General features: G+C 38.3%; 1 protein-coding gene and 4 gene segments (V, D, J or C); 1 reads left to right on the forward strand and 4 right to left on the reverse strand.

Moving 5' to 3' along the window:
• Positions 1–24,770, reverse strand: LOC121881028. The segment is given in 2 exon segments: positions 1–401; positions 24,529–24,770. Coding segments are annotated over 2 exon segments (360 nt in total).
• Positions 1–27,392, forward strand: part of LOC121881008 — a 153,383-nt gene that overhangs the window by 12,234 nt on the left and 113,757 nt on the right. The window lies entirely within an intron of this gene.
• LOC121881021 lies at positions 6,248–7,448 on the reverse strand. The segment is given in 2 exon segments: positions 6,248–6,960; positions 7,133–7,448. Coding segments are annotated over 2 exon segments (387 nt in total).
• On the reverse strand, positions 17,222–18,064 carry LOC121881016. The segment is given in 2 exon segments: positions 17,222–17,685; positions 17,840–18,064. Coding segments are annotated over 2 exon segments (396 nt in total).
• LOC121881024 lies at positions 24,771–25,621 on the reverse strand. The segment is given in 2 exon segments: positions 24,771–25,116; positions 25,504–25,621. Coding segments are annotated over 2 exon segments (378 nt in total).

Genomic DNA, 27,392 nt, shown 5'->3' on the forward strand with positions numbered 1-27,392 from the left:
AAGTTCCCATTCAAAAGCATAATAGTTGATAAAAGTTGTTTCAGAGTTTTTGTATGAAGCAGAGAGGATCTGTAGTCAGTGTGCATAGCTAGCTGCACAGTAGTACACTGCAGTGTGCTCAGGTGTCTTTAGGTTGGTTATAAACAGAGAACTGTTCTTTGCTTTGTCTCCACTCATGTCTCCAGTGATATTAAAATGTTCTCTGAAAGGCTCCTCGTGCTCTATGCTCTTTTGATACACATGTCCAATGCGTTTCAGAGCTCGGTCTCCAGGGGATTTCTGGTACCACTGCATGAGTCTGTAGTCAGTTTTTTCATGACTGCAGACCAGCTGGACTTTGTCTCCAGGTTTTCTGAGTAGAGCTGAAGGACTCTGGTAGACTTCAACAGCCAGACAAACACCTAAAGAAAGAAAACATGAGTGAACAATGTAGAAACTATAGGTGAAGAGGTATTCCTGAATTGTAAAAGTGATTACCAAGGAGCCAAGAAAAAAAGACTAATGTGAGCATGTTGACTTGTTTTCTGAATGAACAGTGAACACTGAGTGACTCTAAGCTCTTTAGTTATACAACAGTTACTAAAGACACCTAACACCTTCCCCTCAAAAGCAGCTTCATAAGTTTCACAGTGTTACATGTGTTGAGTATTTCTGGAGCTCCAGCTCCACCTACAGGACAGATATAAAAGTCAGGATTTTAAAAAATCAGCAGATTTATTGTGAAGCAGTTTTTGTTCAGCTGCTCATACTCCCTTCTATCGTCACATTCACACCAGGTTCTGGACTTCCTTTGTTAAAATCCATATATCCCAAGAGCTGTAGCTGTTTGTTGAATTGCTTGTACCAGAGGATTCGATTGTAGTTGTCAATACTGTGTGAACAGCTGATTTTGGCGGTTTCTCCTGTTTTGTTGTACATGTGAGCTGGAGTCTAGTAGACTTGGTCACTGAGAGAGGAACCTGTAGAAAAGGCGTCAACAAATACCACAGATCATGTAAGAATAAACACTGGTAAATCCAGTAATGTAACAAAGCTAAAATAGCAGCACTATATAATATAAAGATATGATTACATTACCCGAAACCAGAATAACATCAAAGATTATGCACAAGAAAATGATCATCATGTATTCAGACCAAATGTGAGATCAGTCCAGTGATGGCTACTGTGTTCTCATCACAGTGTATGCTGGTATGCTGATTATTTCTCAGTTATCAGAAAGACAAACACATTTTTTAAGGTGGGTGGGGCTATCGTACATTCTCCCCTGTAAAACATGAAAACCTGAAAACCGTCATTTCATCTACCAGTACATTCTACTGGTTATACTTTCACCTTAGCAAAGGAAACACTTGACTTGTAATAATCCCTCAAACTTTTATACACAACAGCCCATTTGTAAAAGGTTTAACTAGCAAATGCAATCTTTTGTGTAATAATGCAATAGAAGATGTTAGTTTGTGGAAAGTTTAGCAGTGAGTATGAATTTTGTCCCATGTTGTAACTACAATTAATGTTTAAACTTAACATTAAAGTTAAAAACTATAAATGTGAATAACAATCTGCTGTTAAATGCAATATTCTTGTTATTAAAACGCCCAATCCATTTGGATCGTAGACATTACAGATGTATTAGCATATGAAGGAATTTCATAATAAAAAACTACAAAAAAAAGTGTTTGTGTTTCACAGTTCATAATTTAAAAAAATAAAATTTTACTCCAGTATTTACCAGTATTAGTAAAGAAAACACCTTAAATAGCACTAGGGCAGTGGTTCTCTAACTTTTTCACAACAAGGACTCCTAAACTGACACAAATCAGACCACAGATCCCCATTTGATAAGAATTTGTCCTAAGGTCCCCCATCGGACAGGATTTTTGCTTTTAGATGTTTTGGTACAGAAAGTGTATGAAATCCATGAACAAAATAGATTCTGTCATTAAGTTACTTATGGATCGAATTATAGTTGAAATTTAATTATTCCCCTTTTTACTTGGGACCCCCATTAACCCCGTCAAGGATGCCTTGGGGTCCCCGGACCCCACTTTGAGAACCACTGCACTAGGGGACACTGAAGTGGTTGTTGCCTACTTAATTAGTCTGCGTATTTAAAAAAAAGTCTGTATATTAAGTAATGTGTTTTGAATTTAGATAACGAGACAATCCTGCTTTTAATGCTTATTTACGGCACCATTAAAAGTTAATACAATGAAACTATTGACAGTCATCAGCAACACTGAAGTGTAATGATCCTGTTGAAATGAGATGCATGATACAGTAAGTATTACATTGCTTCACATCAGGAACTTCCTGTTAATATCTGATCCTGGTGAGACGGAAGACCAACATTGGTTAGAATAGGTTAATACAGGTGCGAAGAGGCTGTGAGCTGTAATACAGAGATTAAAATATGTGTGATGAGGAGGTTTTTGTACGGAGGAGCAGTGATATGTAGCACTGTGTAAACTAGCAGCACAGAAGTAAACTGCACTGCTGTTCAGGGTGAGTTCTTTAATTGTTAATGTGCAGGTCTGGCCTTTATCTGCGCCACCTTCCATTGTCACATCCACATCAGACTCTGGATATCCTTTGTTAGAATACACATATCCCAGGAACTGTAGCTGTTTGTTGAATTGCTTATACCAGAGGATCTTGTCGTAGCTCTGAATACTGTGTAAACAGCTGATTTTGGCGGTTTCTCCTGTGTTGTTGTACATGTGAGCTGGAGTCTGGTAGACTTGGTCACTCAGAGTGGAACCTGTCGAAAGGGTGTCAACAAAAACAACACACCATATGAGAATAAACACTGGTAAATCCAGTAATGTAACATAAATAAAACTAGAAACAGATGCTGTTGAAAACTTGTATGTAATGTATCAAAATTTTGATACATTACCTGAAACCAGAATAATGTTAAAAGTAATTTGTAGGAAAAGGATGATCATGTTGTCTTTTGTTTGGTAATAATTTTACTGTTGCTATGATTAGCAGTGTATCAGCAGTTCTACTGATTATTTCCAACCTCCTCTTTGCACAAACCTCCCATCTGCAAATAAACTTGTACGTGGGTGGTGTCATAATGTTTCCTCCTCTTGACATTATAACCACCACCATCACCACTACACACCACTGGCTGAGTATAAAGCTCCCGTTAAAGATATACTGCCTCCTTATGATAGACTGTTAACTTTCTCATTCCCAAGACCAAGAAAAAAATTAACTATTTCTTTAGTAAATCTTTCTGTGTGTCATTCTGATATGACTGCAGGACATATATTTTACAATGTTGTGAGTCCAGATATATCAAGTCTACATTATTAATTATTTATATTATTGTTAAATGCTGCATTATTATGTAATAGTAATAGCATCAAATCCAGGATCTCATGATGAACCAGCTGACTAATGTGAGTCATTCAGTGTGTCTCTGCTTTGTGTTATCAGCAGGTGAATGATTGTGATTGTGTAACTGGTTTCATCAGAGAAGGTTTTTTGTAAAAGACAGAGGGTTTGTGCAGCACTGTGCGTCACTGGCAGCACAGAAATACACTGCTCTGTCCTCAGATTGACTCAGCTTTGGAATATGAAGAGATGACAGACTTCTACCATCACCACTCACATTATGAGTCTCTTTGAATTTATCTTCAACAGCTGGAGAAGAGTATCGTACATAACCAACAAGAGCCATATCACTTTTCCCAGCAGACTGTTTGTACCACTGGATCATATTAAAATTAGTGTTTGAATGGCTGCAGTTTATCAGGATTTCTTCACCAAGATCTTTGATCATGGCTGCTGGAGTCTGATGAACACTGTTCTTTGAGAGTTCTGTGAAAGAAATGTGAAACAAACAACTTTAGTGGAGAGAAAAACCTGCAGTGAACATATTTAGAACCATATGTCATAAGTTAATGTAATATTACCTGTTAAACAGAACGGCAGAGCTGCTAAATGTATGAGGAGTCTGATCATGATCCAAATGCAGATGAAAACAAAACAATAATGTCAAGTGCAAACTGAACAGAGCTGTCTGGATGTAAAGGAGGAGGAGGAGTCGACATAATGGACGTCACCTTTTTTCATCAGTGGATTTATACAGTCTACTGTTGTGTTGGTTAATACAGGAAGAGGCGGCTTTAATGCTGATATCAGTGATTTCCTGCTACAGGCTGCAGTTAGATACAGATGTGCTTTTCTTCAGTGTAAAGTGATGAGAGAGGGTTTTTGTAGAGGCAAGAAGGTAATTGTGTCACTGTGCCTACTAGCTGCACAGTAATACATGCCACCGTCCTCTGACTCTCTGAGTTTTAGTACATGAAGTTGAGATTTCACTGAACCATCTCCAGTCACATTGAAATGTTGTTTGAATTGATTCTCAATGGTTGGCTTAGTATACTGAATATATCCAATGAGTTTAAGGTTAGAGTTTCCCGTCGACAGCTGATACCACAATATTGTATAGTATTCACTGATTGAATGGCTGCAGTTGATTGTCTCTGAACTGTCATAGACTGTATATAAATATGGACGACACGTCTCCACTCTCTACCACTATGCAAAAGTGAAGCCAAAATATCTCCTGTTCTGGAGCTGCCATCTTGCTTGTGTGACGTCGTTTGGTGCCAGAGTCTGCGCAGTAGAGTCGGGTGGCGGGATGACGGCCCACAGAACCATAGATGAACTCTCTAAGATTTTTCTTTATGCATCCATGCACAGAACATGCCCCCTCAGCTGTTCCGCGGCCTGACGGAGGTTTGAGAGCGGTTGTCGCAGCTGTCAATCATGATGTCATTCCCCCTTTCTATATCATCAAATAACTAATTAAAAACAAACTTGTAAGAAAAATGAGCACTTGGACAAACATCAGCATGATAAGAAATACCTGAAATGACAGAAACCATCTTTGGGAAAAATTTATTTGACGTGTAGCTTGATTTTTTTTTTTAGTTTGGCTCATGTCCCATCCACTAACATGGAGGGGGCGGGACTTATAACCTATACTGCAGCCAGCCACCAGGGGGCGATCGAGATATTTTGGCTTCACGTCTGGGGAGCTGTCATGGCGTCCATCTTTATATATAGTCTATGTTCCTAATATTGATGATGGAACTTGAAGGACTTTAGTGCTCAGTGAACAACCTGCATTTAAGAAAGAAAAAATATTAGGAAAACAGAAATGGTTATAAAATATATATCTTTTAGAAAACAGTTCTAATTTCTACCTACAGGAAAGTGAGAGAAGCAGCAGAGTGATGCTGTTGAGGTTTCTGATCATGATGTCCTCCTCTTTGTCTCCACCTTGACTGACAGACTGAACAGATGTTGAGGGACAAAGTCAGAGGGGAGGAGACAGAGATTTGGATTATGTGAGCAAGTTTCTGGTTGCTCTCATACTGTGATGTAAAACTTCAATTTGTGGATCACCTGCCTTGTGACAATGTATTTTGTATGGTGTTAATCGATTGGCAGACAATTAATCAACTCCTATTCTGATAGTGAAATAATATATTAAGCTAAAACACCAAACATTTGCTGGTTCCAGCTGGTTGGATCAAACAAGCAATTCGAAGATGTTCACTTTGCTCTGTTATTGGTGGTGGATATATTTTCACTATTCTGACATGTATTTTAAACAAATGATGAAGTGAAAAGAATAAGGAATCAATCAATAAATAATGAACATAATACTCAAAACCTAGGTGTACAATAATATAATTTATTGTATATTTTCTTGTTATCAAATATTTTGAAATGCAAACATTTGTTGAGCACAGCTGCTTGAAGTTTCTTGTGTTCCCTGTTTCAGTATTTTCATGTCCCTTTTATATCCGAGTTATCTGTCTTCTCATTAATTCTTGGTCTTAAAAATGCTCTTTATTCCTTTCTCCTCTCTAATCTGATGTTGAAGTGATTTTCATCTTTTTCAGTTTATATGTTGTTACAGTGTTTGTAATCATTGTGAATACAGTAACTCAGTCTTGTGGTTTTCAGTCTGACAATCGTTCTTCTTTGCTGGAAATTTGGCCTCACTGAAGTCACTTTCATATGTATGTGTGGGATTTGGGGTCATGAAAACGTTTTGCTTCATCCTTTCTCCTGGCTGCTGTCTGTACCAGTACATGTACCAATATGAACTGCCCTTAGTGTGACTGCAGTTTATTGTTGCAGACTGACTCACGTTCCTCCACAGCAGAGGGATCAGTGTGACATCACTCCCATTAATTAGACCTGTGGAGGTAAAAAAAAAAAAAGTGTTACAGAACCACCAGTGAGTCCTCTGTATGCAGTCAGAACATAAAATCATCATTATGTCTTTAAAGCTAAAGTGACAGCTTCTCCTTTCAATCCTTGGCCTCATGATGTACAGTACCTACAATACAGAGCAGAGCTGCAGAGAGTTTGATCAGACCAGCTGGGATCATTATTGTGTTCTGAGTAAAATGAAAATGAGAGACACTCAGTCTGTGTGATGGAAGGTGTGACGTTACAACAGAGTTTATTTCTGTGTTGTAAGTTACAGGTGGGAGTGTGGCTTTATTGTGAGTTGTTGTGTGTTGTACTTGAGGTCCTCCTACAGTACAGCAGATAAATACAGTTGGTAACAGCTTGCTGAGGTTTTTGTTCAGCTGTCAAGTGCATCTGTATCACTGTGTTGACTCACAGCACAGAAATACAAGCCTTTATCTCCTGGTTCCAGATTCTTCACTGTGAATGTCCCACTGGCAGCGTCAGGCTTAGTAGCTGAGAATCTCTCATTTTTGAAGTCTGGTTCAAAGTCAGGTTTACTGTTTGGAACAGTGAACACAATGAGTTTCATTGTTTCTCCTGGCAGCTGTCTGTACCAGTACATCTGGTTAAAATTAGCAGTCTTAGTGTGACTGCAGTTCATTGTGGCAGACTGACCCTCTTTGCTCCACAGCAGAGGGGTCTGGGTGACATCACTCCCATTAATTAGACCTGTCGGGGTCAACAATTGCATGTCATGTTACAAGACCAACAATAACTCCTCTGCATACAGGCAGAATGTTCAACATACAATCATTAACATGAATTTAAATCTTCCACAAGTTGGAAGAAGTAAAAGTGATCATTTTTTCTCTCATTTAGTAACCACAATGATGTACCGTACCTACAATACAGAGCAGAGCTGCAGAGAGTTTAATCAGACCAGCTGTGATCATTATTGTGTTCTGAGCAAAATGAACTTAGAGACCAGAGTCACCGTCAGTCTGTGTGATGAGAAGTGTGACGTTACAGCAGAGATATAAAGAGTTGCAGGTGGGAGTGTCTCTGCAGTGTGATGTCCTGTGAACTGCTGTATCAAACTCCACATCAGAGTGTAACTGGAAGTGTTTGTGGTGCTCAAGGTCCCCCTACAGTACAGGAGAGAGAGATGTACAGTACAGGAGATAAATTGAGTTGGTAGCAGTTGTTCCAACAGTGTACTGGGGTTTTTGTTCAGCTGTCAAGTGCATCTGTATCACTGTGCTCACTGACAGCACAGAAATACAAGCCTTTATCTTCTGGTGCCAGATTCTTCACTGTGAATGTCCCACTAGCAAAGTCAGGCTTAGTGGCTGAGAATCTCTCTTTGCTGAAATTTCCAAAGTCGTGATTTTCTTTGCCGAGTGTTGTGAACACAATGAGTTTCATTGCTTCTCCTGGCAGCTGTTTGTACCAGTACATCTGAATGTAGCCAGCACCCTTGGTGTGGTTGCAGTATATTGTTGCTTCTTCATCCTTGTTTTTCCACAGTATGGAGGTCTGGGTGACATCACTCCCATCAATTAGGCCTGTGTGTAAAACAGAAAAAGTTACCACTAATTGATTGATTAATTAATTTAACTCAAACAATGACATTTGTCATTGTCTGCTTTCATCATTTAAATAAAAGTTTAAGACAGTAATGCAGTGACATGATTTACTGTATTTAACTTTTTATCCAGAGAAAAAATACCAATAAGCTGAGGAGACCATGTTTGACGATGTCCATGTTCTGGAGTCTCATATATGACTGTTAGTGTACTGTAGTTAGACAACAGAGATATGAAGAGTTGCAGCTGGGTGTGTCATTGAAGTGTGTGACGTTCTCTGACATTGTAAACTGCTGTATAAAATCTACATTGTCAGTTTCGTGTAGATGTGTGGATATAAGTGTTGCTGGAGGTTCCCCTACATTCAGATCAGTCCCACCGACGAGCTGAGGAGGCCTAATTGATCATGTGTGGTGATGAGTCCAACACATTTAAAAAATGATGAGGCTGCACTTATAATATGAAGCAGTGATGAAAAATGTTAACATTTTATCAGTTCTAATATTAAATAAAGTGTTTCAGTTAAATTCTAAAAAGATGTCTTTATTAACATTTACGTACTGTATGAAAGAGAAAGAGAGCTTTGAGTCATCATAGTGGTCTTCTTAATATGAGATCCAGCCACAGTAAACATGCTGAATGACTGAGGCTGTTTTTTATAAAGGGAAGTGGGAAGTTAAAGGCGTTGCTCCACAGAAAGGACCTCCCATTAAAATCACTGATCTCATTCACAAGATAGACCAACATTGGTTAGAGTGGTTTATTCCAGGTGCAAAGAGGCTGTGAGCTGTAACACAAAGATTAAAAATGTGATGAGGTTTTTGTACTGAGGAGCAGTGATATGTAGCACTGTGGAAACTAGCAGCACAGAAGTAAACTGCACTGCTGTTCAGTCTCAGTCCTTCAATTATTAATGTGCAGGTTTGGTCTTCATTTGCATTCCCCTCGATTTTCACACCCATTCCAGTCTCTGGGTTAGCAGCGGTCACTAACATGTATCCCAGGAACTGTAGTTGTCCGTTTGACTGCTTATACCAGAGGATCCGGTTATAGCTCTGAATACTGTGTGAACAGCTGATTTCGGCAGTTTCTCCTGTTTTGTTGTACATGTGAGCTGGAGTCTGGTAGACTTGGTCACTGAGAGAGGAACCTGTAGAAAAAGCACCAACAATACACAATCACATTAAATGAGGATGAATACTATTAAATAGAAAAATGAGAGAACACAGGACAGGAATTGAACATGATAAATAGAGAATATGTGGACAAAACATTATGTATTTGATTAAATCAAAGCCCATATCTCTTTCTTGAACCTCAATCCCAAAATGTATCAGAGTCTATAGCCTGTAACTGGAATAGCTGATTGTTTGCCAAATAAATATAAATCCACCTTTTTAAAGAAGAAATGTCTTAAAAGACTTCTGTACCTGAAACCAGAATAACATTAAAGGCGATGCAGAAGAAAAGGATCATGTTGTGTTCTGGCCAAATTTAACACCAGTTTGTGTTTTCGTCACACTTTATGCTATTGTGCTGATACTTTCCACCTCCTTTACTGAAAAAACCCTCTTATCAGGAAAACAAACACAACTTCTTTAAAGTGGGTGGTGTCGTAGTGCATTCCCCACCTCTAAACATTAAAACCATCATGTCAGCTACCACCACACACCACAGGCTCAATGAAGATATACTGCCACCCTGTGAAAGGAAGCAAAACAGCAAAGACCTGTAGTAATCCCTGCAAACGTTTGTACACAACAGAGTATTTGTAAAATTTTGTATTTAACCAGTAGTTTTTAAGTCCTGTTTGAATTTTACAGAATTTATTTTATGTAGCTGTGGCCCTTAATGGATGAAATAATGCATGTTTGTTTTTTCTTTGTACATAACAGCTTTTACAGTGATTAATACTTGAACTTGAACAATTATAGTATTAAACCACAAATTTAAAAACAGTCACAATCACATATGAAGAAGAGTTAAATGTATATACATATGTAAAATAAGTATTTTTGTGTTTCTCAATTATTATTGGTCTAAATATTACAAAGTAAACTAGAGGACATGTCTAAAATGTAGACTTGGTTGTTTAGAAACTTCTGGTAATGTAGTATGAACTAATATGATGGGACAGTCCTGCCTCTAATGATTATTTATAGTAACAATAATAACAACAATATTTTTTTAATCATGAAACATTGTCATTGTCATTTTGAATGTAAACATACAAGCAGATGGATCTGATATATGTGGTGAGAATTTAAGACATCATAGTGATGCTGTTGAAATGAGATGTAGCCCTGAATGTCTGAAGCTGCTCTTTATAACAGGAGGCTTCACATACAGAAACTCCAGTTATAATATCTGATCTTTGTGAGAGGAGACCAACAGTGGTTAGAACGAGTTAATACAGGTGCAAAGAGGCTGTGAGCTGTAATACAGAGATAAAAAAAACTGTGGTGATGAGGTTTTTGTACTGAGAAGCAGTGATATGTAGCACTGTGTAAACTAGCAGCACAGAAGAAAACTGCACTGCTGTTCAGGTTGAGTCCATTAATTGTCAATGTGCAGGTCTGGTCTTTACTGGCACTCCCTTCCATCGTCACATCTACACCAGGCTCTAGATTTCCTTTGTTTAAATACACATACTTGGACCAATTCTATTCACCTTATATATGCTTCCTTTAGGTAATATTATTAGGAAACACTCCATAAATTTTCATTGTTACGCAGATGACTCCCAATTATATTTATCAGTGAAGCCAGATGAACCCAATCAGTTAAACAAACTCCAAACATGCCTGAACGACATAAAGACCTGGATGACCTGGAATTTTCTACTACTAAATTCAGATAAAACTGAAGTTATTGTGCTTGGCCCTAAACACCTTAGAAACACATTATCTAATGATATAGCTACTCTGGATGGCATTACCCTGGCCTCCAGCACCACCGTAAGGAATCTGGGAGTTATCTTTGATCAGGATATGTCCTTTAACTCCCACATAAATCAAATTTCAAGGACTGCCTTTTTTCACTTACGTAATATCACAAAAATCAGGCACATCCTGTCCCTAAAAGATGCAGAAAAACTAGTTCACGCATTTGTTACTTCTAGGCTGGATTATTGCAATTCCTTATTATCAGGCTGCCCTAACAAGTCTCTAAAGACTCTCCAGCTGGTCCAGAATGCAGCTGCATGTGTATTGACTAAAACTAGAAAAAGAGACCACATTTCTCCCATTTTAGCTTCACTACATTGGCTTCCTGTAAAATCTAGAATAGAATTTAAAATCCTTCTCCTAACTTACAAAGCCCTTAATGGTCAGGTACCATCATATCTTGAAGAGCTCATAATACCGTATTATCCCACTAGAACACTGCGCTCCCAGTATGCAGGCTTACTGGTGGTCCCTACAGTCTTTAAAAGTAGAATGGGAGGCAGAGCCTTCAGCTATCAGGCTCCTCTTCTATGGAACCATCTACCGGATTCAGTCCGGGGTGCAGACACCCTCTCTATGTTTAAGAGTAGGCTTAAAACTTTCCTTTTTGATAAAGCTTATAGTTAGGGCCGACCAGGCTCGCCTTGGATCAGCCCTTAGTTATGCTGCTATAGGCCTAGACTGCTGGGGGACTTCCCATGATGCACTGAGCTCCTCTCTCCTCCTCCTCCTCTCCATCTGTATGCATTCATGTAACATCAATGCATGTCACTAACTTTGCTTCTTCCCCAGAGTTTTTTGTGCTTTCTCATCTCACAGGAAAACCTGAGTCCCGGGCCGAACCTTCGCGGTCCTTCACAGTCCTGATGGCATCCTTCCCTGGCTATTGCTGCTTGTGCTTGTTGTTGTTGTTATGATTGTTTTTCTTCTGTCCCCCCTCCCCCTTTCCCTCTCTCTTTCTCTCTCTCAACCCAACCGGTCAAAGCAGATGGCCGCCCACCAAGAGCCGGGGTCTGCTTGAGGTTTCTACCCGTTAAAGGGGAGTTTTTCCTTACCGCTGTCGCCAAGTGCTTGCTCATGGGGGAATTGTTGGGTCTCTGTAAATTAAAGAGTACGGTCTTGACCTGCTCTATGTGAAAAGTGCCTTGAGATGACTTCTGTTGTGATATGGCGCTATATAAATAAAAATAGTTTGATTGATTGATTGATATCACAGGAACTGTAGTTGTCCATTTGACTGCTTATACCAGAGGATCTGGTTGTAGCTCTGAATACTGTGTGAACAGCTGATTTTGGCTTGTTCTCCGATTTTGCTATACATGTGAGCTGGAGTCTGGTAGACTTGGTCACTAAGAGAGGAACCTGTCGAAAAGGTGTCAACAAATACAACACACCATATAAGAATAAACACTGGTAAACGTAACATGAATAAAACTAGAAACAGATGCTGTTGAAAACTTGAATGAAATGTCTAAAAATTTTGATACATTACCTGAAACCAGAATAATGTTAAAAGTAATTTGTAGGAAAAGGATGATCATGTTGTCTTTTGTTTGGTAATAATTTTACTGTTGCTATGATTAACAGTGTATCAGCAGTTCTATTGATTATTTCCAACCTCCTCTTTGCGCAAACCTCCCATCTGCAAATAAACATGTACGTGGGTGGTGTCATAATGTTTCCTCCTCTTGACATTATAACCACCACCATCATCACTACACGCCACTGGCTGAGTATAAAGGTCCCATTAAAGATATACTGCCTCCTTATGACAGGAAGGAACACAGGTGCAAAGAGGCTGTGAGCTGTGATACAGAGATGAAAAACTGTGATAGGGAGGTTTTTGTACTGAGGAGCAGTGATATGTAGCACTGTGGAAACTAGCAGCACAGAAGTAAACTGCACTGCTGTTCAGTCTCAGTCCTTCAATTATTAATGTGCAGGTTTGGTCTTTATTTGCATTCCCCTCGATCTTCACACCCATTCCAGTCTCTGGGTTAGCAGTGGTCCCTGACATGTATCCCAGGAACAGTAGTTGTCCGTTTGACTGCTTATACCAGAGGATCTGGTTGTAGCTCCCAAAACTGTGTGAACAGCCGATTTTAGCAGTTTCTCCTGTTTTGTTGTACATGTGAGCTGGAGTCTGGTGGACTTGGTCACTGAGAGAGGAACCTGTAGAAAAGGCATCAACAAAAACAACACACCATATAAGAATAAACACTGGTGAATACAGTAATGTCACAAAGTTCACTAAAGCTTAAATATCAGCACTGTATAATATAAAAGATTTGATGACATTACCTGAAAAGAGAACAATGTTTAAAGTAATTTGTAGGAAAAGGATGATCATGTTGTCTTTTGTTTGGTAATAATTTTACTGTTGCTATGATTAGCAGTGTATCAGCAGTTCTACTGATTATTTCCAACCTCCTCTTTGCACAAACCTCCCATCTGCAAATAAACTTGTACGTGGGTGGTGTCATAATGTTTCCTCCTCTTGACATTATAACCACCACCATCACCACTACACACCACTGGCTGAGTATAAATGCCCCTTTAAAGATATACTGCCTCCTTATGACAGACTGTTAACTTTCTCATTCCCAAGAACAAGAAAATTAACTTTTTTCTTTAGTAAATCTTTCTGTGTTAAATTCTGATATGACTGCAGGACATAAATTTTACAATGTTGTGAGTCCAGATATATCAAGTCTACATTTTTTGTTGTTTTCAAGACAAGATATTTGTGATTTAAATTCCACATTTTCCCAAATAGTTAAAAAACACACATTAAGATCTGTGGAGAAACACTGCACCCTCATGCATGTGATAGTAATAACATCAAATCCAGGATCTCATGATGAACCAGCTGGCTGATGTGAGTTCAGTGTGTCTCTGCTTTGTGTTATCAGCAGGTGAATGATTGTGATTGTGTAACTGGTTTCATCAGAGAAGGTTTTTGTCAAAGACGGAGGGTTTGTGCAGCACTGTGCGTGTGTCACTGGAAGCACAGAAATACACTGCTCTGTCCTCAGATCGACTCAGCTTTGGAATATGAAGAGATGACAGACTTCTACCATCACCACTCACATTATGAGTCTCTTTGAATTTATCTTCAAAACCTAGAGAAGTGAGTCGTACATAACCAACAAGAGCCATATCACTTTTCCCATCAGACTGTTTGTACCACTGGATCATATTAAAATTAGTGTTTGAATGGCTGCAGTTTATCAGGATTTCTTCACCAAGATCTTTGATCATGGCTGCTGGAGTCTGATGAACACTGTTCTTTGAGAGTTCTGTGAAAAAAATGTGAAACAAACAACTTTAGTGGAGAGAAAAACCTGCAGTGAACATATTTAGAACCATATGTCATAAGTTAATGTAATATTACCTGTTAAACAGAACGGCAGAGCTGCTAAATGTATGAGGAGTCTGATCATGATCCAAATGCAGATGAAAACAAAACAATAATGTCAAGTTCAAACTGAAGAGAGCTGTCTGGATGTAAAGGAGGAGGAGGAGTCGACATAATGGACGTCACATCTTTTCATCAGTGGATTTATACAGTCTACTATTGTGTTGGTTAATACAGGAAGAGGCGGCTTTAATGCTGATATCAGTGATTTCCTGCTACAGGCTGCAGTTAGATGCAGGTGTGCTCTTCTTCAGTGTAAAGTGATGAGAGAGGGTTTTTGTAGAGGCAAGAAGGTAATTGTGTCACTGTGCCTACTAGCTGCACAGTAATACATGCCACCGTCCTCTGACTCTGAGTTTTAGTACATGAAGTTGAGATTTCACTGAACCATCTCCAGTCACATTGAAATGTTGTTTGAATTGATCCTCAATGGTTGGGTTAGTACGCACAGTATATCCAATGAGTTTAAGGTTAGAGTTTCCCGTCGACTGCTGATACCACAATATTGTATCGTATCCACTGATTGAATGGTTGCAGTTGATTGTCTCTGAACTGTCAGCACTTCCTAATATTGATGATGGAACTTGAAGGACTTTAGTGCTCAGTGAACAACCTGCATTTAAGAAAGAAAAAATATTAAGAAAACAGAAATGGTTATAAAATATATATCTTTTAGAAAACAGTTCTAATTTCTACCTACAGGAAAGTGAGAGAAGCAGCAGAGTGATGCTGTTGAGATTTCTGATCATGATGTCCTCCCCTTTGTCTCCACATTGACTGACAGACTGAACAGATGTTGAGGGACAAACTCAGAGGGGAGGAGACAGAGATTTGGATTATGTGAGCAAGTCTCTGGTTGTTGTCGTGCTGTGATGTAAATTTTCAATTACTAAAACACCTTCACAATGTATTTTATATGGTGTTAATCGATTGGCAGACAATTAATCAACTCCTACTCTGATGGTGAAATCATATATTAAGCTAAAACACCAAACATTTGCTGGTTCCAGCTGGTTGGATCAAACAAGCAATTCAAAGATGTTCACTTTGCTCTGTTATTGGTGGTGGATATATTTTCACTATTCTGACATGTATTTTAAATAAATATTGAACTGAAAAGAATAAGGAATCAATAATTAATGAACATAATACTGAAAACCTAGGTGTACAGTAATATAATTTATTGTATATTTTCTTGTTATGAAATATTTTGAAATGTAAACTTTTGTTGAGCACAGCTGCTTGGAGTTTCTTGTGTTCCCTGTTTCAGTATTTTCATGTCCCTTTTATATCCGAGTTATCTGTCTTCTCATTAATTCTTGGTCTTTAAAATGCTCTTTATTCCTTTCTCATCTCTAATCTGATGTTGAAGTGATTTTCATCTTTTTCAGTTTTTTATGTTGTTACAGTGTTTGTAATGATTGTGAATACAGTAACTCAGTCTTGTGTCTTGTGGTTTCCAGTCTAATAATCATCCTTCTTTGCTGGAAATTTGGCCTCACTGAAGTCACTTTCATATTTATGTGGGGGATTTGGGGTCATGAAAATGTTTTGCTTCATCTCTTCTCCTGGCTGCTTTCTGCACCAGTACATGTGCCAATATGAGCCTTAGTGTGACTGCAGTTCATTGTTGCAGACTGACTCACGTTCCTCCACAGCAGAGGGATCAGTGTGACATCACTCCCATTAATTAGACCTGTGGAGGTAAAAAAAAAAAAAAAAAAAAATAGCGTTACAGAACCACCAGTGAGTCCTCTGTTTTCAGTCAGAGCATAAAATCATTAATATGTCTTTAAAGCTAAAGTGGCAGCTTCTCCTTTCAATCCTCGGCCTCATGATGTACAGTACCTACAATACAGAGCAGAGCTGCAGAGAGTTTGATCAGACCAGCTGGGATCATTATTGTGTTCTGAGTAAAATGAAAATGAGAGACACTCAGTCTGTGTGATGGAAGGTGTGACGTTACAACAGAGTTTATTTCTGTGTTGTAAGTTACAGGTGAGAGTGTGGCTTTATTGTGAGTTGTTGTGTGTTGTACTTGAGGTCCTCCTACAGTACAGCAGATAAATACAGTTGGTAACAGCTTGCTGAGGTTTTTGTTCAGCTGTCAAGTGCATCTGTATCACTGTGTTGACTCACAGCACAGAAATACAAGCCTTTATCTTCTGGCAGCAGATTCTTCACTGTGAATGTCCCACTAGCAGCATCAGGCTTAGTAGATGAGAATCTCTCATCTTTGAAGTCTGGTTCAAAGTCATGATCTGTTTTTGCAGTTGTTGTAAAAACAATTTGTTTCATTGCTTCTCCTGGCAGCTGTCTGTACCAGTACATCTGGCTGTAGCCAGCACCCTTGGTGTGGTTGCAGGACATTGTTGCACTTTCATCCTTGTTTTTCCACAGTATGGAGGTCTTGGTGATATCACTCCCAACAACTAGACCTGTGTGTGAAACAGTAAAAGTTACCTCAAGTGAATATTTTAACTCACATACAGTAGAGTATTTTACAACCGTTGTCATTGTCTGCTCTCATTCCCGAAATAAAAGTTTTAGTTGTAATGCAGAGATCATTGTACTCAGTCTGGATGATAATTTAGTGATTCAAACTGTTTGACTCTCAGTTGAATAGTGCCGTATCATGATGAAATGCTCATATCATGTTAGTGTTTTGCAGGTGTCCAAATGTAAATATTCCATTGTAAATTGTTTGACATGTATAAATAGTTTTACTGATGTAAAGCATAATAGTGGATTGTATTAATTTGCCATGATTGATATTTTTAGTTATCAGTCAACATTCCTATTTCTATCATGATATTGATTTCAACCATATTTCTCAGCCCCAGATCTCACTGTACTTTACCTTTGTTCCAAAGTAGAAATAGTAAGAAGCTGAGGAGACCATGTTTGATAATGTCCATGTTGTAAAGCACCAAGTCTCATATATACTGTAACTGTCAATGTAATTACAGAGATATAAAGAGTTACAGGTGGGAGTGTCTCTGCAGCGTGATGTTCTGTGAGCTGCTGTATCAAACTCCACATCAAAGTGTAACTGGGAGTGTTTGTGGTGCTTGAGGTCCCCCTACAGTACAGGAAAGGGAGATGTACAGTACAGGAGATAAATTGAGTTGGTAGCAGTTGTTCCAACAGTGCACTGAGGTTTTTGTTCAGCTGTCAAGTGCATCTGTATCACTGTGCTTACTGACAGCACAGAAATACAAGCCTTTATCTTTTGGTTCCAGATTCTTCACTGTGAATGTCCCATTAGCAAAGTCAGGCTTAGTGGCTGAGAATCTCCCATTTTTGAAGTCTGGTTCAAAGTCATGATCTTTTTTTGTAGTTGTTGTAAAAACTATTAGTTTCATTGTTTCTCCTGGCAGCTGTCTGTACCAGTACATCTGGTTGTAGCTAAAATCCTTGATGTGGTTGCAGTCTATTGTTGCATTTTCACCCTTGAATTTCCATATTAGTGAGGTCTGAGTGACAACACTCCCATCAACTAGACCTGTGTGTAAAACAGTAAAAGTTAGCACCAGTGAACATTTTAACTCACATACAGTAGCCCTGTAGACTAGTAGACCATTAAATTGATGTTCAACATTTGCTTGCTATACGTAATGATAAAGGTTAAAGGCTATAATGTAGTGGGTTGATCTCACCTTTTATCCAGAGCAGAAGTGTCAACAAGCTTAGGAAACCATGTTTGATGATGTCCATGTTGTAGAAGTCAGACACTGAAAGAGGTATAATCTAACTGTCAGTGTAGTTACAGAGATCTAAAAGGTTCCAGGTGGGTGTTTCATAGATGATGTTCTCTGATGCTGTTAGCTGTTGTGTAATCCATGTGATGAATCAGTGTATCATCAAGTGTAACTGGGAGTGTTTGTGGTGCTTGAGGTCCCCCTACAGTACAGAAGAGAGAGATGTACAGTACAGGAGATAAATTCAGTTGGTAGCAGTTGTTCCAACAGTGTACTGGGGTTTTTGTTCAGCTGTCAAGTGCATCTTTATCACTGTGCTCACTGACAGCACAGAAATACAAGCCTTTATCTTCTGGTGCCAGATTCTTCACTGTAAATGTCCCACTAGCAGCATCAGGCTTAGTAGCTGAGAATCTCTCTTTGCTGAAATTTCCAAAGTCGTGATTTTCTTTGCCGAGTGTTGTGAACACAATGAGTTTCATTGCTTCTCCTGGCAGCTGTTTGTACCAGTACATCTGGTTGTAGCTAAAGTCCTTGGTGTGGTTGCAGGACATTGTTGCTTCTTCATCCTTGTTTTTCCATAGTATCGAGATCTGGGTGACATCACTCCCATCAAGTAGGCCTGTGTGTAAAACAGAAAAAGTTACCACTAATTGATTGATTAATTAATTTAACTTAAACAATGACATTTGTCATCGTCTGCTTTCATCATTTAAATAAAAGTTTAAGACAGTAATGCAGTGACATGATTTACTGTATTTAACCTTTTATCCAGAGAAAACATACCAATAAGCTGAGGAGACCATGTTTGACGATGTCCATGTTCTGGAGTCTCATATATGACTGTCAGTGCACTGTAGTTAGACAACAGAGATATGACGAGCTGCAGCTGGGTGTGTCACTGAGGTGTGTGATGTTCTCTGACACTGTAAACTGCTGTATAAAATCTACATTGTCAGTTTCGTGTAGATGTGTGGATATAAGTGTTGCTGGAGGTTCCCCTACATTCAGATCAGTCCCACTGACGAGCTGAGGAGGCCTAATTGATAATGTGTGGTGATGAGTCCAACACATTTAAAAAATGATGAGGCTGCACTTATAATATGAAGCAGTGATGAAAAATGTTAACATTTTATCAGTTCTAATATTAAATAAACTGTTTCAGTTAAATTCTAAAAAGATGTCTTTATTAACATTTACGTACTGTATGAAAGAGAAAGAGAGCTTTGAGTCATCATAGTGGTCTTCTTAATATGAGATCCAGCCACAGTAAACATGCTGAATGACTGAGGCTGTTTTTTATAAAGGGAGGTGGGAAGTTAAAGGCGTTGCTCCACAGAAAGGACCTCCCATTAAAATCACTGATCTCATTCACAAGATAGACCAACATTGGTTAGAGTGGTTTATTCCAGGTGCAAAGAGGCTGTGAGCTGTAACACAAAGATTAAAAATGTGATGAGGTTTTTGTACTGAGGAGCAGTGATATGTAGCACTGTGGAAACTAGCAGCACAGAAGTAAACTGCACTGCTGTTCAGTCTCAGTCCTTCAATTATTAATGTGCAGGTTTGGTCTTCATTTGCACTCCCCTCGATCTTCACACCCATTCCAGTCTCTGGGTTAGCAGTGGTCACTGACATGTATCCCAGGAACTGTAGTTGTCCGTTTGATTGCTTATACCAGAGGATCTGGTTATAGCTCTGAATACTGTGTGAACAGCTGATTTTAGCAGTTTCTCCTGTTTTGTTGTACATGTGAGCTGGAGTCTGGTGGACTTGGTCACTGAGAGAGGAACCTGTAGAAAAAGCACCAACAATACACAATCACATTAAATGAGGATGAATACTATTAATTAGAAAAATGAGAGAACACTGGACAGGAATTGAACATGATAAATAGAGAATATGTGGGCAAAACATTATGTATTTGATTAAATCAAAGCCCATATCTCTTTCTTGAACCTCAATCCCAAAATGTATCAGAGTCTATAGCCTGTAACTGGAATAGCTGATTATTTGCTTAATAAATATATATCCACCTTTTTAAAGAAGAAATGTCTTAAAAGACTTCTGTACCTGAAACCAGAATAACATTAAAGGCGATGCAGAAGAAAAGGATCATGTTGTGTTCTGGCCAAATTTAACACCAGTTTGTGTTTTCGTCACACTTTATGCTGGTATGCTGATACTTTCCACCTCCTTTACTGAAAAAACCCTCTTATCAGGAAAACAAACACAACTTCTTTAAAGTGGGTGGTGTCGTAGTGCATTCCCCACCTCTAAACATTAAAACCATCATGTCAGCTACCACCACACACCACAGGCTCAATGAAGATATACTGCCACCCTGTGAAAGGAAGCAAAACAGCAAAGACCTGTAGTAATCCCTGCAAACGTTTGTACACAACAGAGTATTTGTAAAATTTTGTATTTAACCAGTAGTTTTTAAGTCCTGTTTGAATTTTACAGAGTTTATTTTATTTAGCTGTGGCCCTTAATGGATGAAATAATGCATGTTTGTTTTTTCTTTGTACATGACAGCTTTTACAGTGATTAATACTTGAACTTGAACAATTATAGTATTAAACCACAAATTTAAAAACAGTCACAATCACATATGAAGAAGAGTTAAATGTATATACATATGTAAAATAAGTATTTTTGTGTTTCTCAATTATTATTGGTCTAATTATTATAAAGTAAACTAGAGGACATGTCTAAAATGTAGACTTGGTTGTTTAGAAACTTCTGGTAATGTATTATGAATTAATATGATGGGACAGTCCTGCCTTTAATGATTATATATAGTAACAATAATAACAATAACAATTTCATATTTTTTTAATCATGAAACATTGTCATTGTCATTTTGAATGTAAACATACAAGCAGGTGGATCTGATATATGTGGTGAGAATTTAAGACATCATAGTGATGCTGTTGAAATGAGATGTAGCCCTGAATGTCTGAAGCTGCTCTTTATAACAGGAGGCTTCACATACAGAACCTCCCGTTATAATATCTGATCTTTGTGAGAGGAGACCAACAGTGGTTAGAACGAGTTAATACAGGTGCAAAGAGGCTGTGAGCTGTAATACAGAGATAAAAAAAAAAAACTGTGGTGATGAGGTTTTTGTACTGAGGAGCAGTGATATGTAGCACTGTGGAAACTAGCAGCACAGAAGTAAACTGCACTGCTGTTCAGGTTGAGTTCTTTAATTGTCAATGTGCAGGTCTGGTCTTTACTGGCACTCCCTTCCATCGTCACATCTACACCAGGCTCTGGATTTCCTTTGTTTAAATGCACATATCCCAGGAACTGTAGTTGTCCATTTGACTGCTTATACCAGAGGATCTGGTCGTAGCTCTGAATACTGTGTAAACAGCTGATTTTGGCGGTTTCTCCTGTTTTGTTGTATGTGTGAGCTGGAGTCTGGTAGACTTGGTCACTGAGAGAGGAACCTGTCGAAAAGGTGTCAACAAAAACAACACACCATATAAGAATAAACACTGATAAATCCAGTAATGTAACATAAATAAAACTAGAAACAGATGCTGTTGAAAACTTGTATGAAATGTCTAAAAAATTTGATACATTACCTGAAGCCAGAATAATGTTAAAAGTAATTTGTAGGAAAAGGATAATCATGTTGTCTTTTGTTTGGTAATAATTTTACTGTTGCTATGATTAGCAGTGTATCAGCAGATATACTGATTATTTCCAACCTCCTCTTTGCACAAACCTCCCATCTGCAAATAAACATGTACGTGGGTGGTGTCATAATGTTTCCTCCTCATTATAACCATCATCATCACCACTACACACCACTGGCTGAGTATAAAGGTCCCATTAAAGATATACTGCATCATCCTCTTCCTGAACAACTACACAGACATGCAGCCACCTTATGAAAAGAAACAAAATAATGAGAGTGAACATGTTTTTATGTTTCCACTCAAATCTCCATCTAATTTGAAATAATTCCTAAATGGCTCTTCCATGCTGTCATCCTTGAATTGTCCATATCCATATCCATATCCATATCCAATGAGTTTCAGAGCCGTGTATCCGAGGGACTTCTGGTGCCACGGCATCATTCTGTAGTCAGTTTGTTTGTGGGTGCAGAAAACTTGCATGTTTTCACCAGCCGTTCGGGTGACAGCAGAGGGAGACTGATGGATCTGAACCCCCAAAGAGAAACCTACAAAAGAAACAAACTCGGGGTTTATCTGCTTGAACAAAAAAAAAACAAAGTATAAATTTCCAATCCAGAGAACAAATGGCATTACCTATAATATGATAAGAGATTAGAAAACAAATCATTTTAGTCCTTTCTCCCATGCAGATTGAATTCTCTGTTTAAAAGGATACAATAATGATGGTGATTATGAAGGTTATTAAAAGACCACTCTGGCTATATGACTGATATAAAACTTTGCTTTCCATATATTCTGTAAAACACTTAAAGCAAGGAATTTTTGCCCATGGTCTTAAATGAAAACAACATTCAAGATGTCCAATGTTTAAATAAAATCTTAAAATATATAAAATATTCAATGCTTAATTGTTAAATTAAATTGTAATATGAGGCCTGATACCTTCCTCTTTTAAACATGGTAGTGAAAGAAACAACAGCCTGATAGCTTACAAACATGAACGCACGTCTTGTCCTGCAGCTTAACCTGTTGAACAAGCCACCAAACAATCATTCAGCGGGGAAAAGTGCATCGCTAACATCAGTTAGCAGCTACGTAGCAAATTAGCTGTTCAGCTGCAGCACATTAAACAGCATGTAAACATAGCTGCAGATGTCACTGCAGACCCGTTAAATGCTGGTTTGGTCGTTGCTCTTCAGAATCCCTGTTAGCGTTGCGCTGTCTGTCCATGACTTGTACTTACAGCAGGGAGACTGATGGACCACAACTACCAGAGAACAACATGATATAAGCAGAGTTTACAGATTATTCATTTTAAGATGTGAAAATAATACAGTACATTTTATTTCACAATGAAGCAGTTGTTACCTGGTGAGTAAATGTAACACATGGAGCGCTGAATTACTGTAAAGTCACTGATGAAATACAGTATCTAAGTTATGACAGGATCTCTGTTAGTTAGTTCTCACTAAACTGAATAAACAAATGAAATGTAGAGAGGAGTGGCTTCATTTAGTCTCATATAAAACTGATATCTATGCTCCTCCTTTCCCCTGAGTCTCCCGCATAAGACATTTAGCCTTTTTATAGATTTCACTAGAAATTATTACAAATTGTACTGCAATGGCTTAGCTGGTGAAACTAAAATAAACTAACAACATAGAAATAGAAACAGAGTTGAATTAGCTACTGTAATGGTGATATGATTACATCAAACCAAAATACGACCACAACAGCAGGTGTCTGGGAGCAGTTTATTCCTCGTCTTACTCCAAACCACCAATGATAAAATACTATGTGGAGTTTTTGTAAAGTTCAGAGGGGATTTTTGTCAGTGTGCTTCTCTGGCTGCACAGTAGTACACTGCACTGTGCTGTTGTCCAATTGTTGGAACTAAAAGAGAGCCATTCTTTGCTGTATTTCCACTCAAATCTCCAGTTATATTGAAATGTTCTTTATATGTCTCTTCCATTGTGACATCTTTAAAGTTCAAATATCCAATGAGTTTCATAGCTGTGTCTCCAGGTGACCGCTGGTACCAGAGCATCACTCTGTAGTCAGTTTTATCATGACTGCAGAAAATCTGCACTTTTTCAGCAGTTTTTGTGATGAGATCCGAGGGAGACTGATGGACCTGAACACCCAGACAACCACCTGGACACAAAACAAAAATAGAGAACTTATTTACATTGTGATTTATGATAAATTACACTAATGACATATGCAAAGAAAGTAATGCTTCAAGTTATTACCTGCCAGACAACAGAAGACTAGAAAGCAGATCATTTTGACATCCTCAACAAAAAACATTTTTAAAAGCCTTTTAGAGTTTTATGGATTCGAGTTTCTGGGATCTAACGTCAGATATCACTGTCACCATTTGCAACAGAAATCCAACTGATGACTTATTGGGGCTGACTGAAGTTTGAAAAGGAGAAGGAAGTGATGAAACGCCATCACTGTACATTAGCTGGCAAAGATGAAAGCCTGAAAGAAATGGCTGGGAGGAGTCTGTTCAAGTTCCCATTCAAAAGCATAATAGTTGATAAAAGTTGTTTCAGAGTTTTTGTATGAAGCAGAGAGGATCTGTAGTCAGTGTGCATAGCTAGCTGCACAGTAGTACACTGCAGTGTGCTCAGGTGTCTTTAGGTTGGTTATAAACAGAGAACTGTTCTTTGCTGTGTCTCCACTCATGTCTCCAGTGATATTAAAATGTTCTCTGAAAGGCTCCTCGTGCTCTATGCTCTTTTGATACACATGTCCGATGCTTTTCAGAGCTCGGTCTCCAGGGGATTTCTGGTACCACTGCATGAGTCTGTAGTCAGTTTTTTCATGACTGCAGACCAGCTGGACTTTGTCTCCAGGTTTTCTGAGTAGAGCTGAAGGACTCTGGTAGACTTCAACAGCCAGACAAACACCTAGAGAAAGAAAACATGAGTGAACAATGTAGAAACTATAGGTGAAGAGGTATTCCTGAATTGTAAAAGTGATTACCAAGGAGCCAAGAAAAAAAGAATAATGTGAGCATGTTGACTTGTTTTCTGAATGAACAGTGAACACTGAGTGACTCTAAGCTCTTTAGTTATACAAGAGTTACTAAAGACACCTAACACCTTCCCCTCTAAAGCAGCTTCATAAGTTTCACAGTGTTACATGTGTTGAGTATTTCTGGAGCTCCAGCTCCACCTACAGGACAGATATAAAAGTCAGGATTTTAAAAAAATCAGCAAATTTATTGTGAAGCAGTTTTTGTTCAGCTGCTCATACTTCTCACATCACTGTGTTTACTGACGGCACAAAAATACACACCGCTGTCCTCCAGCTGCAAGTCATTGACAGTGAGAGCCCCGGTCTTTATGTCATCTTTGATGCCTACATATTTGTTTTGAGGGGCCCTCCCATAGTCTGGTTGCCCATTAAAAACTGTGTAGACAATGAGGGTCATGCTCTCCCCTGGACGCTGTCTGTACCAGTACATCTGGGCGTAGGAAATATCTTTGTCATGGCTGCAGTTCATCTTTGCAGATTCGGACACATTACTCCAGCTGATTTCAGGGTATTGGTTCACATCTTGGCGTTGACCTGCATGGAGAAAATACAAAATTTAATGTAATTTGCATTCCATTTGGAAAAATGTTTTACTTTTTGTATTGCATACATGTGAATGTAAAAATATTTTACTGAAATCCACTGATACTGAAAGATAGACAGCCCAGTTTTGTAGTCAGAATTTGAGGCTGCATGTATCATCAGCCCATGTTTCCATGTTAATAAATAATTATAATAAATAACTATCAAATCTACACATCTCTAATCCTGTTACACTGTTTAGTTTTTGTAAATATATATTGAAATCTAGAAAAAACCCCAATAACACCTGAAATGTCAGCAAGGTATAATACTGGCTGCACAACAGATTTATTTGAAAACCTGTATTAAAATTTCTTAAAACAATTTTCATGACATCACCTGAAACCAGAATAATGTTAAAAGTAATGCTCAGGAATAAGATGATCATTTTGTGTTTCCTGAGCAGCTATATTGAAGAAAATAAGATCAAGTTGCTGTTGCAATGAATCATTATGTTTTCCTCAGTGTATCAGCAACTGATTATTTCCAGCCTCCTTCTTGAGTAAACCCTCCCATCAGCAAACCAACATGAAATCATTAGATGGGCGGTGTCATTGAGCACCATCCTCATCTAAAATGATAACTATCATGTTAACTACCACTACACCCCACTGGCTCAGGATACAGATCTGACTAAAGATATATTGCCAGCTTATTAAAGGAAAGAACACAGGTGCAAAGAGGCTGTGAGCTGTGATACAGAGATGAAAAAAACTATGATGGGAGGTTTTTTGTACTGAGGAGCAGCGTTTTGTAGCACTGTGGGAACTAGCAGCACAGAAGTAAACTGCACTGCTGCTCAGGTTGAGTCCTTTAATTGTTAATGTGCAGGTCTGGTCTTTATCTGCACCACCTGACATTGTAACATTCACATCAGACTCTGGATATCCTTTGTTTAAATACACATATTCCAGGAACCGTAGCTGTTTGTTGAATTGCTTGTACCAGAGAATTCGATTGTAGCTCTGAATACTGTGTGAACAGCTGATTTTGGGAGTTTCTCCTGTTTTGTTGTACATGTGAGATGGAGTCTGGTAGACTTGGTCACCGAAAGAGGAACCTGTAGAAAAGGCATCAACAAAAACAACACAAATAAGTTTGACTTTGAAAGAAACTGTGAAGAAAACTGTCCTTTCTTTGATTACTTAAAACACAATGCTTCCTTTAAATCCTCAGTTGTACATGTACTATTCACTTTATGTAAATCAGTTTCATATTTCAGAGCCCGCCTTTAATTATTATGTATATTAACAATAACAACAACAATAATAATAATAATAATTATAATCACAATTTCACATTTTTTAATTATGAAATATTGTCAGCATAATTTTGAATGTAAACATACAAGCAGGTTGATATGATATATGTGGTGAGAATTTAAGGCATCATAGTGAAACTGTTGAAATGAGATGTAGCCCTGAATGTCTGAAGCTGCTCTTTATAACAGGAGGCTTCACATACAGAACCTCCCGTTATAATATCTGATCTTTGTGAGAGGAGACCAACAGTGGTTAGAACGAGTTTATACAGGTGCAAAGAGGCTCTGAGCTGTTATACAGAGATAAAAACTGTGGTGATGAGGTTTTTGTACTGAGGAGCAGTGATATGTAGCACTGTGTAAACTAGCAGCACAGAAGTAAACTGCACTGCTGCCCAGGTTGAGTTCTTTAATTGTTAATGTGCAGTTCTGGTCTTTACTGGCACCACCTTCCATCGTCACATTCACACCAGGCTCTGGATTTCCTTTTTCAAAATTCATATATCCCAGGAACTGTAACTGTTTGTTGAATTGTTTGTACCAGAGGATCTGGTTGTAGGTCCCAAAACTGTGTGAACAGCTGATTTTGGCAGTTTCTCCTGTTTTGTTGTACATGTGAGCTGGAGTCTGGTAGACTTGGTCACTGAGAGAGGAACCTGTAGAAAAAGTGTCAACAAAAACAACACATCATATAAGAATAAACACTGGTGAATACAGTAATGTCACAAAGCTAAAATTGCAGCACTGTATAATATAAAAGATTTGATGACATTACCTGAAAAGAGAATAATATTTAAAGTAATTTGTAGGAAAAGGATGATCATGTTGTCTTTTGTTTGGTAATAATTTTACTGTTGCTATGATTAGCAGTGTATCAGCAGATATACTGATTATTTCCAACCTCCTCTTTGCACAAACCTCCCATCTGCAAATAAACATGTACGTGGGTGATGTCATAATGTTTCCT

The sequence above is a fragment of the Thunnus maccoyii genome, chromosome 16, assembly GCF_910596095.1.
Source record: "Thunnus maccoyii chromosome 16, fThuMac1.1, whole genome shotgun sequence".
Classification (NCBI taxonomy): Eukaryota; Metazoa; Chordata; class Actinopteri; order Scombriformes; family Scombridae; genus Thunnus; species Thunnus maccoyii.